This window comes from Ambystoma mexicanum, chromosome 2p, assembly GCF_040938575.1.
Source record: "Ambystoma mexicanum isolate Mex_15411 chromosome 2p, UKY_AmexF1_1, whole genome shotgun sequence".
NCBI classification, from domain to species: domain Eukaryota; kingdom Metazoa; phylum Chordata; class Amphibia; order Caudata; family Ambystomatidae; genus Ambystoma; species Ambystoma mexicanum.
The window spans coordinates 1,141,186,080-1,141,203,432 of NC_090923.1; the positions used below are offsets into that span (position 1 = coordinate 1,141,186,080).

At 45.0% G+C, this 17,353-nt stretch overlaps 1 protein-coding gene across 2 annotated transcripts in view; it reads right to left on the minus strand.

The window, feature by feature from the left end:
* WDR45 (WD repeat domain 45) overlaps positions 1-17,353 on the minus strand; it is a 387,946-nt gene that overhangs the window by 41,983 nt on the left and 328,610 nt on the right. For both annotated transcript variants that reach the window (XM_069645221.1, XM_069645222.1), the window contains one exon: positions 8,900-9,045. In XM_069645221.1, coding sequence (XP_069501322.1) covers positions 8,900-9,045 — 146 coding nt within the window. The remainder of the gene's footprint in view (positions 1-8,899; positions 9,046-17,353) is intronic.

Below are 17,353 nucleotides of genomic sequence, written 5' to 3' on the forward strand. Positions count from 1 at the left end.
TGGTTAGTCGTATGTCAATTTGGGCCATTGAACAGCATTTTCTCCAGAAGTTGAATACAAACTGACAACCTCGATCTGAGATCAAGACCGATGGAAAGCCATGTAGCCATATGATTTCCTCCAGGAATACTTTTGCTAAATTGGATGCATTTGGAAGACCCTTAAAAGGAATAAAGTGTGCCATTTTAGAGAACAAGTCTACAACTACTAAGAGTGTGTTGAATCCTTGACTGGGAGGTAGATCTGTAATGAAATCAAGGGACAGTGTGTGCCATGGTGCGGGAGAAATTTCCAATGGTTGGAGAAGACCAGCTGGTTTCTGCTTTTGGGACTTGTTTTGTGCACACACATCACAAGATTGGATAAATTGTATGATGTCTTTACGCCATGTGGGCCACCAATAGTTTTGTTTTACTTTAGCTAGAGTTGTGGCAATTCCAGGATGACCTTCAATCAGGGAGTCGTGATAACCTGAAATAACCTGCTCTTGTAAATCTTTACTTGGCAAGTATAGACGGTTCCTAAAATATGGTAACTGGTCTTTAATGGTGTAATGTTCTCCTTGAGTACACCACTCTTGTGAGGAAGTGGGATCCATTAAGAGTTGGATCTCGTTTTGGAGTTCACCCTGTGTTAATGTTGTCGTAAGACACAGGAGTTTATCTTCTGGAATGATGGCTACTGGATCTGGAGTTATGTTTACCTTATCATCAACACCCATGCGGGACAAGGCGTAATCCTTTCTGTTTCTGACTCCTGACCGGTAGATGATCACATAGTCATATTCAGCGAAGAAAAGAGCCCACCACATTTGACGGGATGATTGCGCCTTTGCTGTTTTTAGGTATTGCAGGTTTCGATGATGAGTTATGACCGCGACAGTATGTCTAGCACCAAGGAGATAGTGTCGCCATGCCTTGAAAGCTGATTTTATAGCCAAGAGGTCTTTGTCTGTGATAGCATGGTTGAGTTCGGGAGGTGAGAAATTTCATGACCAGAAGGCCACAGGGTGTAACTGGCCAGTTCCTGGGTCCCTTTGTGAGAGAACAGCTCCCATAGCCATGCTAGACGCATTTGTTTTAACTAGATAAGGGAGGTCTGGGCGAGGATGCCGTAGAACTGGAGCAGAAGTGAATTTTTTCTTAAGTTCTTGAAAGGCCTTCTCTGCTTCTTCGGTCCAATGGAAGTTTTTATTGTTTTTTCTCAATAGTGATGTAATTGGATGCACTATTTGGGAAAAATCTGGGATGAATCGGCAGTAAAAGTTTGCAAAGCCCAGCATACTCTGGATTCCTTTAAATGAAGTTGGTGATGGCCAGTTAAGAATGGCATATACCTTGTGCCTATCCATTCTGATACCTTTTGGTGTGAGGCTAAAACCGAGGAACTCCACTTCGGTGACATGAAAAGAGCATTTTTCAAGTTTAGCATACAGTTTATGTTGGCGGAGTTTAGTAAGGACGGAGCGGACATGCCCAACATGGTCTTCTTTTGTACAGAATATACTAAGATGTCGTCAATGTAAACCAGGGTGCAAATGTCAATTAACTCCCGCAAAACATAATTCATAAAGTACTGGAATGCAGCAGGAGCATTGCAAAGTCCAAAAGGCATTACCTGGTATTCATACAAGCCGTACGTATTTGGTACGAAAGGCGGTTTTCCATTTGTCTCCTTTCTTCACTCGAACAAGATGGTACACCCCCCTAAGGTCCAGTTTGGTATAGATTTGGGCGTCTTTGACATGATCCAATAATTCGGGAATAAGGGGCAGTGGATAACGTTTTTTTACTGTGATCTGGTTTAATGTGCGATAGTCGATACAAGTCCTCAAATCTCCTTCCTTCTTTGGTACGAAGAATAAGGGACTGGCTGCCGGTGATTTAGATGGGCAGATAAATCCATTTGCCAGGTACTGATCAAGATAAGATTTCAAATGGAGGTTTTCTGGTTCAGTAAGTGCATAGATTCAACCACAAGGAATTTGCACACCAGGTATGAGGTTGATCTGACAATCGCAGGGCCTGTGCGGTGGTAGAGTATTGGCTTGTTCTTTCTGGAACACGTCTTGAAAATCTTGGTATTCATTTGGTAGAGTACAAGTCACACGTAGTACAATTGCCGCCGTAATGGGAGTAGCAGATGTACATAAGTCTGTGTTCCCCTTTTCTTGGTAATAACAGGTGCGAGCACAATCATCGGAAAAGGCCAACTTCTTGGCATGCCAATCTATTAGAGGGTTGTGAGCTACCAACCATGGCATCCGTAAGATTAGTCGAAACTGAGGAGCTTTGATGAGATCGAATGCAATAGATTCTCGGTGTCCATCCTGGCACAGTAGGGTTAGTGCTGCTGTACATTGGGTTACTGGTCCGGAAGCTATTTCTATCCCATTAACAGTAGTAACCTTTTCAGTAGTCGACTTAGAGCATAAGGGAAGCCCCATCTCTGCTGCCAGATCTTGGTGTACATAATTCCCAACTGCTCCGCTGTCTATGTATGCTTCGGCAGCATGCATCCGAGACGGTTGTTGGTGATTGATCAAAATTACTGGTAATGCAAAGTGTGAGGTCTGTGGCTCATCCTTCTCGCTCGAGATGCGGACCTCTTCGCTTGCCGGGCTTGGTAGTTTTTCGACTCCTTGTTATTATCTTCCTTCTATGTGGCTCCAACAGTTCTCCTTGTTGGTTTCAGTGGACATTCTTGGAGGAAGTGGCCTGATTTTCCGCAATTTAAGCATAATTGCTGTTGCCTTCTCTTGTCTCTTTCAGTTTTAGTCAAAGGGGGCCGTACACCTCTGATTTGCATGGGTTCTACCGTGTTTTCCAATGTACGTGGAACATTATCCTTTGACCGGACATACACAGCTCGAGTTTCTAACCTTATCCGGTCCGCTTTTTGGTCTTGTAATCTGTGATCTAATTGCACCACAAGGTTGATGAATTCTCCACAGTCTTTGGGTGAGTTAACCACTTGAGCAAGGACATCCTTTAGTTCCCCTCATAGACCCCGATGAAATAGTGTGGTCCTTTTTTTCTCAGGCCACCCAGCTTCAATGACTAGTCTGTTAAATGTTGCTATATATTTGTAAGCAAGTCCTGACTTCCTTGACGGAATGACAAAAGTTTGTTGTCTAATGATTGGCCTTGGGTATGACAAGCAAAGAGTTTTTCCATTTCCACCTGGAAACCCCCAAAGTCATGGAACAACGGGTTATCCTGACTTACCAATGGTAACGACCAATCCGCAGCACTGTCACTCAGATATGAGAAAAACAAAAGCAACCCACGCTTGGTCGTTAGGAAAAGCCCCAGGTCTGCAAAGGAAATGAAGACGACACTGGTTCATGAAAGTTGCGTACTTCTTGGGGTCCCCTGTAAATCATTCAGGTGGAGCTAAAGGAACTGCCCCAGGAAGAGTTATTTGTACTGGATTGGTGGAGGAAGTTGGTACAGGTGCTGGTGGAATGTTACCAGGTAATGGGGTCTGTCCTGCCTGTGATTGGAGCAATTGTCTACTTATTTTGTCTGTACGATCCGTAGTAACAATCAAATCCCACCTAAGAGCGTTGGTTTCTTTCCTGGCTGAATGTACTTCAGCGTGTAATTGTCACAACAACTGAACTAACTGGTCAGTCTCTGAAGTCTCCATGACGCCCAGGTGGATAATATTAATGAGGCTTTGCGTTCTGTTACGCTCACCTGGTATCCATGGGGACGCCACCCAGGCCTGGTTGGATGATTTGCACTCTCGCACCCTCTCCCGGTCCCTTGGTAAGGCCTCTGGTTAAAGGTGGGTCTGCAATATAGGAGAGCTGGGCTCAATACCAGATTGTCTTTGTGTTTTCCCACCTCCCTTGGCCTCAACTCCTTCCTCCCCCTTGGGCCTTCTCCTCACCTTAATATTGTAAGAGGTGGATTCTCCGTCCTGCTCTTCGTGGCAGGGGCACGTAGATGTGGGGGGCGAGCAGCGACCAAGTTACTTCAGTGGTGCAAGCCCCCCTGTGGGAATCCAGGCCTGCTGTGATGCCGTAGGTTTGCTGCTTTACAGTCTTTATATGCAGTTCTTATCTTCCTCTTAGTTCGAATAATAATGTCTTGCTTCTTTCCTTTTAGGTATGGAAAGGTATTTTGGTGTTGTCATGCAGTTTGAAGATGAGCATGGGCCGGTAGGCGAAAGCGCGGTGTGCGCGATGCTGTCCAGTGAGTAAAGCGATGCGCGGTGCTGTTTCGCCTTTTATATTGCTAACCTGTGTCTTTTCTCTCCTTGCAGGTTGCGATGTTCCTCGCCGAGCGCCGTAATGTCCCAGCAATGATACTGACCAGGAGATGGCTACCCAGGTAAGAATTGTGTGGCTTTCTTCATACGGGAGGAAACGTGAGTAAACGCTTACTAATGCGGTCTTTCTTTCTCCACTTTCCAGGTTATGGTATTCCAGGATGCATGCAGTGCCGGATGATGGAGTTCGTACCTTCAGGTGAGTGGAACTGAAGTCAGCGATGGATTGAAGACAGGATACTGTTCCAGGTAAGCTTCGTAGTTTTCTTTCTCTCTCTGCAGGTCCTTGGTTTCAGGTAAGCTGGCATCAAAGAACTGGACACGGTGAGTGTTACGCTGCCCACAGCAGAATAACGCAAAGCATGTTCTGCTGTTTGGGTGTGGTTTAAATAGTCTCAGGTAAAGTAGTCCAGGTAAAGTAGTCCCAGGCCTGCCACACCCAAAAGACTAGACCGCATAGCTCAGTTCCTTGTAACTGAGCTATGTGTGTGCCTCCATGTTGGCTGAACCCCCCCAAGTTATATAGTCCCAAGTAAATAGTCCCATTCCAATGTTGGTCTTCATGATGGTTATGAGCCTGGCGCGAAACTGGAACCTGAAAGAAGCCCTGCTGGACTACCTGATCTGCGAAGGGCCTGAGCGGTACTGCAACCCTTGGACTGGCGGGACAACCTGTCCCGATGCATACTTGTGGATCCAGCCATTCTGAGCCTTAGTAAGTGTCTCAATGGACTGACCAGCGCTCCACTAAGCTAATTTGGTAGAATCGATGACATTACACGTTCACGTTCGTCGCCTGAACTTAGGTGGTCGCCAGTTTGTGGTATACAAGTCTCATAGCTTCCAAATTTCAGCCTCCCAGCTTCAAGGGATCTTGCTCTGTAAGGTCTTGTTCAACCGCGACTGAAAGGACACCTGCTGTCGCCTGTGTGCGGTAGCCGTCGCTGGAACTCGCCTTCCCCAAATGTCCTGAAGAGGTCTGCATCAGTGCCTTCTGTATTTCTTCTTTGCAAAGGTTGCACTCTGCTCCTGGATCCAACCAGAAGAATCCTTCCACCCACAGAAGGAAACCCTACCTCCTGCAATCCCCAGTCAACCCACCTAGTTATCTGGGAAAATCATAGTCGCGGGATAAGTAACTGCAACGCATTCCCCTCCCACTGTTCTTCTTAAAAACCTTGGAATAAACTTTGGTTATTCCATGCCATCACTTTTTTGATCGTCTGATGTAAAAGCCTCTATCTGAAAGATAGAAATATAATTTTACCTACCTGTAACTATTTTGAATATCTTCTGGAACATTTCACCACCACAAGAACTCTTCCGACATCAGCCCCTTTTCCTGAGAAGAAGCTTTGTGGCTTTTGGGCACAAGGCCCCATACATAATACGGATAAGATTTATAAAGTTAGGAATAATTGTGAATTGGTTTCACTCAAATGCATCACTAATTACCTTCTCTTTGTTGTCTAAGATATTGACTGTTTTTCGAAGAACCTAAAGGTGACTGTATATATGTTTTATAATTGAGTGTTGTGTGATATTATCACCTGCTTGTTTCATTTCCCAGTGTATGTTTTGGGCCTAGAATAAATATAGTATAGTTATACTTACCTGTCTGAATTGAATTATTGTGTGCTTCACTGTTTGTACTCCTTGTGGAATCCCTAACCCCATTCACACTCTCCTGAGAACATTCTTGACCACTCTCCACGCTTCCCTTGATTGGGTTTGGCTAACCTCACAGAGTTCCCTTGTTCACTATAACTAGGGAGGCCTCCTTAAAACTGTCCACCATGCCAGATTCTAGAAATCCATCTTAACACCTTTTACCTGTGTACCGGTATGGAAACTCTCAGCTCTGTGGGATGGGGATATACACTGGGCGGATTAGCCACCTGGTTGCAGAAGCAGAAATGTGTGTGGTGGGATTGGTGACAGAAGATGGATAATCTCACAATTGCACAACCATTCATTTCACATTGCCACTCCTTATGAATCCATGATGGCAATCTATGTGACCACCCCATGGCAAAACAAAATCAAAACGTGATGGATGAAATGCTTTGAATCAATCATAACCGCTATCATGGACAGCCATCCATGCCATGAGTTTTTCCCCTCATCTGCACCACTTGGAACGGGTACCCACCATATGCGAATCAGCCTTGGTCCTACCACCAATGGGAATAACCAAGTACAAACTGCAAGGACATGTGACCTCTGCACAACACAACAAGCCACCCCTGACATGTTTTGGCTGTGTTGAGCCTCATCAGTAAGGTAAAGCTTGGTTGTCTATTGAAAACAGGCAAGAGACATGAACGCGCAGTTCAGGTATCTTCAGCTATTTATTTCTTTTAATCGCTGACCAATGGCATTTGGATTAACACATGGTGAGAGGTCAGCCGCTCTGGTTCTGGTAGTAAAGTAATGCAACAGCTGCTGCAGTGGCTGCAAAAGGATCTTCAGGAAGATTGCTGTATGTTATTTTCCACTTACTATTACTATTCTTTGACCTTTTTTTCTTTTTAAACAGGTTGCAACCACAGGCCTCTGGCTCTGCTGGTTGTCCGCCCTCTTATGGTCAGGTGCTTCTGCTTCATTGTGTCGGGTGAGTTGATGGTCATGTAGCAAGGCTTCTCAGGAAGCAAAGGTTACTAGAGGGTGAGATTCGGCTGTGCCTGCCACGTCAGGGCCAGGGATTGGTGGTTAATCTTTTCCCTCTGGCCAATTGAAAAGTCAGATGTCTGCAGGAACCAGCAGAGCTTTGCCATTAGAAAAGGTCTTCAAAGAGTTGGCAGTGTTCAGCATCCCTTCCTCCAGATTCCCTCACCCCAATTCCTCTGTGTTGTGGTAAGCATGCAAAACTTGTTTAGCAATGACACTGGAGAATGGTTGGGACCATGTTTGCGATTGCTGATTGAAAGAAGTCTGCAACACTTTATTCGTGTTCACAAATAGAGTTTTTTGTTAATTGTTGGTTATAGAAGAGATCAAGTGACCTAGCACGAAGTGCTATGTGCATGTGAGAAAAGCCAACACGTGTTTCGACCGAAGTCTTCGTCAAGGTGGAGGGCGAGTGGTTGGTGATCCTTCTTAAGGATGTCTCGGGCCCATCAGTTAGTGCAGTACCAGTTCCTGATATAAGGCTGATTAGCCACTGTGCGTTTGCTGTATGGAGGACCGTGGTTCTGCAGTGTGTGTCTCAAATCTCTGTGTTGGCATCTTCTGTGCATTAGAACATGTTACCAGGCTTAACATGGTATGGGCGCAGGGCCTTGAGTTAAATAGGAGTTTGAGAGCTCTCAGTCTCTCAGCATCCAAATCACATAACTGCATTCATTCAAACATTTGGTGGCCACATGTAGCATTTGCTTGCTTCTTCATGGGCTTTCCCTCTAGGTTTGGATTTGGGTTTAAATACAGAAACCCTTCATAAATAAGTCACACTCCCCAAGACCATGCCATATAATACGGCAACATCCATATTCCACTAACTCTTTTTTAAGAAACGGGATTTACCTGTTGCCTCTGGATTTGCACAGAGGTTCCCAATAGGGGAAACCACCAGTAGGCTGCACCTGTATGTAATTAACAAAAGCTGCAAAAATCCAGCGGAGGCCAGGCAACTGCATAAGGATACTTGAAGAAACAACATGCTGCCCTTGAGACACCCCAACCTTAAAAGGCTTGCGGCCTCTGAGGAAAACATTTGGGACCCGCATCCCTGATGAGGTCTTGGTCGAGGATACAACAGGGGAAAGGTTTGTTGAACCAGTCTGGAAAAAGTAAAAAACAGGAGGTGCCTCACATCCCATTCACAGTTTAGAGCTTTCAAACTCCCATCCATCCATCCATCCATCCATCCATCCATCCATCCATCCATCCATCCATCCATCCATCCATCCATCCATCCATCCATCCATCCATCCATCCATCCATCCATCCATCCATCCATCCATCCATCCATCCATCCATCCATCCATCCATCCATCCATCCATCCATCCTCCGTATAGTGTATATTGTAAGTCTCCCTAAGCGGGAGAGGGTTATGTCCATATATAGGTCCCTTGCTCACTGTACTGAAGGAAGTAAGCTGCATCTCATTGAAGAGACCCAAAAAGGCTGAAACATGCCATAAGTGGCAGGACCATGACAGATTTACATAGGGCTAATCCTCCCCTGTATTAGCACAAACAAGCTAAAAAGATTCTCAGAGCAAAGCCAGTAGTTAGGATTATTTCAAAGCTTTCCATCTATCACTTTTTGGTGGCCACTTGATAGCTATTTTTGTACTTTCGATTACGATCATCAACCGTCAATGGCTCTCCCTGTAATCTCTCAATGTCACCCCCTGCATAACGCAGATGACCCACCCTGTTGCATCCCAATGGTGCCCCTTCTACTAGTAATTCTTCAGATGGAACTCTCCATTTACCCCTGAAGGCAATCCTTGCACACCACCGATCGCACATCCGTTAACCCCTCAATTGCTCTCTGAGTATACCCTCATGATGGCACACACAATAACCAAAGATGACACTCCTTTACAAAGGTCCAGATGACACACTTTGTAACACCTGCTAGCATTACTTGTGCAGCTACCTGTACACTCACCGATGACAGAGTTGACATTTTTGGACGCACTCTTTCCGAAGGCGCAGATGCAGGCTGATTCAGCTGGCACTGTGAAGCTGGCCAGACTCCACTGGGAATCCACATACTGTCCGATCATGGGTCCCACCTTTCCGACACGAGCCAGGCTGAAAAGAGAAAGGTGTCAGAGAATCCAGAGTACATTGAAAAGGACCCTTCACTGTTTCCTTTAATAGACACATTATCCTTCCTATCAGTCACAAATTAGGGGATTTTTGCAGGGCTATAAAGCTGCACATTACCAATGAAGTCTCCTACGAGGCCAGGCTGAAGAACAGGTAGTTTAATTTAACCTGAACCTGGCAAAAGTAACATTGCTTTAGCATGTGACACTAATGCATTTTTCATTTTGACCCATATAGGTTAATTACAGACACTATTCCAGTATCCCATTAAATGTATTCTGGAAGGCATAACATTGCTGAAGAGTATGCTGCCATACATGGAAATACATAGGGCCAGATATTCTAAACTTTTTTGGGCGCAATTGAAGTAGCGCCCGTCCTCCTATACACCCAAAAAAGGAGCAGCCCAAATCACAAAGCGCATGCGTTCACTCAGATGCCCCTTTCCCCCTTTGCGCAAATAAGGGGGTGTTTCTGTACGTTTAAAAGCACATTCAGAATTCACAAACGGGCAGTGCTTTTAAATGCGCAGAAATGAGGGTCACCCCTGCTGTGCCTGTTGAAAACAGTCGCTGGGTGAAGCCCAAATTATGACAGTGTAATTTTTGACACTGTCATCGTTTTTTCTTGTGTGGCAGACGCAGTTTAAACTGTGGCTGTCACCATTTGATTTCCATCCCCCAAACAGGGATGCAAATTCTTTTAAAATTATTAATTATTAATTATTTTTATGAGCATTTCACAGAGGCTGGGCCTTTAGAGGCCTTTTTCTTTGAAATGCCCTCCCAGCACATATTGTTGCTGGGAGCCTGTCATACATCAGTTGTCGTGATTGCGCTCCTGACACTAATGTATGCAATGGGCTGGACCTGTGCATTTCAGCAATGAGCACAAATGGAAAAAACAAATTTGCTGCACTCTTTTTTTTGCACACATTTTTGGAGAAACTGACACATAATTTTACTTTGAGAATAGTATTCCAGTACATGAGATTGCGTTAACTGCTATCAGGGACACTGGGTACAGTAGAACTGTAATGTACTCTAATTTGGTAAACTCAGAGGAGCTTGCCGGAGCTCCTCGAAAGCCTATGTTGGCTGGTAGCCCCCTTCAGAAGTTCCCAGTGATGCACAACCCAAGGCAAAAGGACAGTGAAAGGAAACCAAAAAGGGGAATAACTCTTCTCCCCCTAAAGTACCTGCAACCACTGTTTAGGTACCTGACCCAGTACCTGAACCCGACGAGGAAGAGGTACTGCCTGCGTATCTGGACCATAATGAGCACCCTGAACGGAAAAGTCTGCTTTCAGAAGGGGGTCCCTTTAGGGCAGACCTTGGCAAAGGTCAGCGAGCATATCCATCTCTTGAAGGCTAAAAACACAGGCCTGTTCCCAAATGGGGAGTGAACCCCCTTGGAAGCACAGGATTTATTGGGAAGATGGTCTTAGGGAGAATTCTCATAGATGTGCTAATTCCCTTCACCTTAGAGACCCTCAGCAACTTTGGAGGGCTTGATTTATTTTACCTGGAGAGAGTGTGAGCGTTTTTCCCACTCTCTCATGTGTTTTACTCTTGTGTTTTCTTTGGTTGTGGAGTCTAACCAACTCCATAGGCATTATCTTTTCATTTGTTTCACACAGCACCCTCAGTGCAGTGGCACAGGAAACCTTTTCAGGCTTTCCCAAGGTTTAAATACCTTCTCTGGGATAAACTACTGTTTCCCAGAGTAAGTAAAGTGAAATTGACTTTACTAGTCTTTTTAAATTCCTAGACCCAGCACACCCTATCTTACAATAGAGTGCTGGAGGGGTTACTTAGTATCCCCTATGTCTAGATACTCATGTAGCAGTCAAATGCTACCCTTTCCTCTCAGAATGGCTGGTGGCAGTCGTTTTACAACAAACTACCATGTTTGTCAAGATGGCGTCTGAGCCTCCTTTGTTTAAACAGGTCCCGGTCTTCTTTTTTCGCCATTTCTTTTTGGAAAGGTCCGTCTAGAGTTTGTCTCTGTGTGCCAAACTAGGTTTGGTCCCTTTGTTCCTTCGCCTTTGGCGGGCTTCAGGAGTGAAGACCGCCTCTGGCGCCCGAATTTCTGGGGTGAGCAGGAAGTGAGGGAGTGTTAGGGAGAATTCTCTGTAAAGGCTAATTTCCCAAACCTAGTGAGTCCCCCAGCAGCTTTGCTGGATTTTTGGGGTTTATTTTTTTCTCCTGCTAAGAGTGAGACTCTTTTCCTCCCACTCTTAGACATGATTTGAGGTGTTCCTTTGACTTTATATGTGTTTTATGGGCTATGGAGTCCTTTACCCCATGGGGCTTCATGTGTTTTTGGTATGTGGGTTACACAGCACCCTCCGTGCTATAACCCAGGGGTGTCGTAGCGACCCCCAAACATAGACTCCATACCCTGGGACTGACTACTGTCTCCCAGGGCATGTAAAGTCACCATTGGCTTTACTAGTCTCAAATTGTGAACAGGACCAGTACAAACCATCATATTGTGGACGTACTGGTCGGGGCAATTCGATTGCTCCGGGGTCTGTTGTTTGAGGGGGCACTCTCCAGTCCCACCCGACCGAGTTTTGGCTGGTGGCAGTGGATACTACTTTTTATATTCGACCGCAAATATATTCCTATGGGATTTTCCCATTGTTCGAGGCTATCACTTTTTAAAATAGCCTGGAACATACTGCCGGTTTATTAAATTAATATAAATTCACTGGTTGGTATTTTTTGCCGAAACTTGGTTCAAAATGGCGTTTGTGTTCGCTTCTGTGACTCCAACCCAAGTCGAGCCCTTTGTTCCATTTTTTGGCGGGCTTCTCCACAGAAGCCTCCAAAAGTGGTGCCACTCTGTCTGGGTACCACAGGGGGTGTGGGAGGGGGTTTAGGCACCCTGGACTGAGTTGCCTCGGAAACTCAAGTCGCACTCTTGTGTGATTGGCCCAAGTGGTGAGCCGCCCGGCTCACCACTTAGCAGGTTTGAGTGACAGCTAGGCTGAATGAATGGGGGTTTTCTGCATAAAAGCAGGGCTTTGGGGACTGGAACTTCAGAAGTCGCCACAGGACCTAAAGAATCCGAGGGGGAGAAGCCAAGCCGATCTGCAACAATGACACCACCGGTGGAGCCCTGCTGAACCGTCTCACCACTTTTCACGACGAGAGAGGAGATCTCCAGCCCGGAGAGTCTTCTTCCTTTGACAGGTGGGGATAACCAGTTTTCCATCTTTTCGCCTTCCTGGACCATCTCGTGGCTGCCTTGCCCGTGCCAAGCACCCCGGCAACCGGAACACCACGGTTTACCACTACCGCAAAGAAAAGGGTGGTACCTTGTAACCGGGAAACTCCGCGGCTGGTTTCTTCCCTGGTAGCGCAACGACCTCCAGCTTTCCTCCACGTCGAGACCTCCTCTTCCTCTGGACGAAACACCGACTTGCACCCGTACCCAGGAACAACTGCCCCCGCTGCAGCGTTCTTCCCACTTTCAGGTACTGTGTCCCGCCTGGCTTCCCTTGCGACAGATGTTTTGGGGTGACAGTAAATCCTCGACTGTCTAACCTGGGTTAGCCTGGGACCTGTTAACTAACTTTTCCTGACTTGATCTCAATCTTTTGGTGAACTATTTACAAAGACTCTTTGGGCATAACCCTACTGTGTGATCCTGGACACATTTCGCTTGCTCTCTCTAAGAGTGGGCCTGGCATTTGAACTTCCTTGCTCTCCAGTAGACTTTACCTAACCTGCCTCACTGTGGTTCTTTGAAAAGTATTGAAATTTGTGTGCTTTCATAACACTGCCTTTTCCCTCCCTTTTTAATAACTTATTAGAGTGCCATCTTATGTTAAGCGCTCACTTCTGTCTGAAAATAAGTGGTGTTTCTCACTAAGACTTGTCTAATAAGTAATCAGGGTTGTATATATATAATAGTGACTGTGTGTTGAATTTACTTACCTCTCTTTGTGCTAGTGTAATTTACAAGTGTGTCTTTAAATAAATAATTATATACTTTTACACCAAAGCTCTGGTCAGTGTTTGCTTGTGCTACTGTATCTCTGTACCTATTGTGTATACTCTATATACTGCCTAACTCATCTTGAGAGAAGTCTGACTGCTTAGCCACAGCTACCAGGTAAATCTGGGTGGTACAGACTGCTACCAATTGGGTTTACTGCCAACCACCTGTAGTCCTAAATCTTTTGCAGTGGTCCCTAAGGGAACTGCACAGGTTTCTGCCTAACAGGGAGGTGTCCTAAAGTCCCTGTGTTTATTCTCCTAGGATACCCAAATGCACTCTGTGGGATGGCTAACTGTCCGGCAAGGACAGCCATCCTGCTGGGTGAGTGACAGCTATGCTGGAATTAATGGGAGAGAACTGAATAAAAGGCGAGTCTCTTGGCTTGGAAGGCAGAGTCGACCACTGGAACGAAAGAACCAAAGACGAGCTGGAAGAGGACGGCTGCTGCAACTCTTGGACTGTTGGTTTACCCGCTGAAGCCCTGCTGCAGGTCCGAATCGCCAAGTACATCTCAACAGAGAAGCCCTAAAAGGACGACTTCTCCCTTTGAGTTGGTGGGACCAATCAACTCGACACAAAGCCACCTGGATACCAATCTCGGAGCTGGTTGTATTTTCCTCAGAGTGCTGCAGGAAAACCAAATAACCAGAGAGAAGGACACCAGCTTGTGTGCTTGACTACAGCTACCGGAATTGAAGATTTGCCAGTTGGCAGCTTTTTGACCAGTCCCAGTGCAGTGCAGGAGTCCCCCAAAGTCCTCCCTCTTGTCCCCACAACTGAGTCCCACGAACAGCGATATCTGCAGGAACTGCCAGGAACAGAAGTCATCAGCTGCATCTTTTTCTTCATTTGTAAAGGTACTGTAAAATCAGACTGGGAGTACTTACCTCTCGCAGTGAAAGTGCTTGAAACTTTCCCAACTCACAGGCCTAATCAGCTTGTGACCCAACATATGATTCTTCTTGCTACAAACTATTCCCAAGAACTTTTGCAGAGACTTTTCTGTTTTACTACCAGAACTGCTTTATCCTATCCAATACTTTAGCCCATTGACTTTGGCCTAGCCTATTGAATTGAATTGACTCTTCTGGTGAACTCTAATATACTTGCACTGTCTAAGAATAATTGAACCTTTCATTTTCTAATAATCTTTGCCTTTACTCTTCTTGAAAAGTATTTCTGAAATAGTGTAGAAGTGTATTTGTGTGTGATTTATAATTTATAATTGCCTCCTTCTTATGAATGTTTTATAACTGACAGATACTAAATTAATAAGTATTTATCAAAGAAACCTTCAGTGTAAGAGTTTATTTGAACACTTGTGATTGTAGACCCCTGTGTAACATCATTACTGCTCACATTCCCCTCTTGAGATAAGCCTGGCTGTTCAGCTCTGCTACCAAAACTGTGTAGTACAGGCTTATACCGAAGGTTGGTTTTGCTTACACCTGTAGTCCTAGTTGTGTGTAGTGGTCCAAAAGGGTACTGCATATAAACTTTGCCTAACAGATGGGTGCCTGTAGAGTGAGCCCATAGAGTCTACAGCTGGAGACAATAAGAGAGTTTGCTGGTCCCCCAGTCTGTAAGACCATTCCTCCTGCATTTAGCACAGGTCACCTTGGCACCAAGAGAACAAAGGAGAGGATAAGCCTGTGTTTCTACTGGCCCAAAATGGGGTTGCAGATATAAAACCACTGCTGGAGTTGTCTAATCTGTCAGGTGTCTGGCAGGTGGGGCAAAGATCCAGGTTCCATTAGTACCACTGCCTGCAGTTAAGTACATTTGAAAGGGTAGGGATTGCCACTGTTGGTCCCATTGACCCCACCAAAGCAGGTTTAAGCTATGTGACAGAGTCAGGGACTTGCCCCTGGCAGGGGGAGAACAGGGACCCATCTCGACTTTGGGCAGGAGGCCTACCAAGGTTTTCACCTGAACCAGTCCTGGGGCCCAGTGTGACGATTCTTCAGATGGCGTCACTTCTCCCCAGATGGGAGAACCTTTCCATGAGGCTAGGGAGGAGCGGGTGCAAACCAATAGTACCACTAGTGGTGGTAACATGCAGGAGTACCTCATGGGGAGGAACTCCACTCTTGGGGATAAGGACGCGAGTCTGGAACATAGACCCTTAGCTCCCGACCCCACCAGGTCATAATGCCCAAACCTTCTCTACCTATGACAAAGTCTGAAACCATTTGTTACTTTAAACTGTCAGACCAGCTCGCTGTAATGAGTACAGGGACAAAGAAGATCCTGAGCACGTTACAATCAAGTAGGAGGTGTACTTTAACAGCTGTTGTAAATCGAACAGACGTTACGCTGGGGCAGTCCTCACTATTTAAATCAAACAGTAAAGAAGGACTTTGTTCTGTTCTGATTCCAGAAGGAGAAACTTGGCTTTGGCAATGGAGGTTATGAGTGGCTTGTTTCAATACTGCCCTCTCTTGCCTTTGGCAATTATCATTATAAAATGTATTAAGCGCACACTAAGGCCCGAGGGCATCTAGGCGCTGATGGGGGTGGTGGGTTTCTATTTTGGTTCAATATTGCTTCTTCTCGACTTCAACAATATTCTTGGCATGCGTTCCCGGGATTACCTTGCAACGGTAAACTCTCCGGATTCCTGATATGAATCTGCTCAATCCATGGCATTTGAAACACTTGTGTATAGGCGCGTTACAAATGCCATATCATATCATATCATATCATATCATTCCAGCTTCTTCTGCTGCTTTCTGTATAACCGATGGCTTCGGTCATTTTACTGCAGATTGCGGCGGTGAAAGGAGCTCTTCTCGCTCCTAGAGTGCACTGGTGCTCGTCTCCCACTGGAGAAAGACTCACAATCAGGAGAGTCTCTCTTCCCACTAGGGACGCCTACGAAACTGTGTTACCACTGTGCGGCCTGTGCACTTTCGATCTGCAAACACGAATACCCTCTCAGGACTGGCACCCGCATCGATAAAGCAGCGGCTCCGGTTTTCCACTGCTGCTGCAACTGCAGTCTGCAGCTTCTTCTGCCTCTCTGGTTCTAATGGCCTGCACATGAGGAGGCTCTTTATATTAGTTTAGTTTAGTTTAGTTTATTAGGTATACATATAACAAAACAAATGTTTTATATACCGAGATTACACATTATTACAGTATTAAAATACAAGATTATATACCAATTTACTAATAACTCACATTAAAAACACATTTGATTTCATACGACAGTCTTGAGGTACCCTACATAATTATACAATACAATGTAATATCAATACAATTTTCTTATAAAATGTCACCATAAAATAAATTAGATTAATGTCATTACCACTCATAAACAATGGCCACAGTGTCTCAATTTCGTCAGGATTAATGGTATTATTATATGACTTCATATGTTTGTATCGCAGTGCATACAGACTATCACATACAATTAGCAAATGGTGTAGTGTCTCTGTGACATTATGGCCGCACAGTCGACAGAAACGCATGTCACGAGGAATACCCATTTGTGTTCCATGTGTTTCCAATGCCTCAGAAATATTAAATTTTAGTAACAAATATTGCCGCACCGTTTGAGGGCTCGGGTATGCATTAATATAACTAGGGAGTTTGCAACGTGATAAGCGCTCATTATAATAGATTCCACTAAATGTTTTTGTGGATAGGTTTATCATCTGCTGTTCATAGCAGACTTCCTTCAGTACATGCTTTAATTTTAACTTCATGAGGGGCATACTCATCAATCTATATGGGGAATTCTGGCAATCCCATTTGCTATGAAGTTTTTGTAGTTTGCCCATTATTCCAAATTTAGAGTTCTGCACTAGGCGCAAGTAGGCAACCATATATGCACCAATGATTGTGTCTATCTGGAGACGTTTCAGCTTCTCAAAGTTAATAACGCAATGGTTAACAAATACATAGGAGATTGCCACCAGATTAAGTTCAAGGTATATGTGTTCCGCACTTACACATTTGGGTAATCGAAGCAGCTTCCTAAGCAAACAAACTTCGAATTTTTCAACAAGTTTGATTAAATTATGGCCCCATATAACAATAGCATACAATAGGACTGCTCTTATCTTTATATTCAAATATCCCGCTCAGGTGTGGATCATTAGAACCACTAGACTGCACTTTACAGTTTTCAACCTCTGAATCCCTCTTCCTCGTCCCATTACTTAGGGCATTGTTGGACATGAAGTCCCCAATGTTCTGATTACCATTTTCTTCACAGGTTTTAATGTGAACATAGGCCATTATGATCATAGGGTCTCTAGGGAAGTTAGTAATA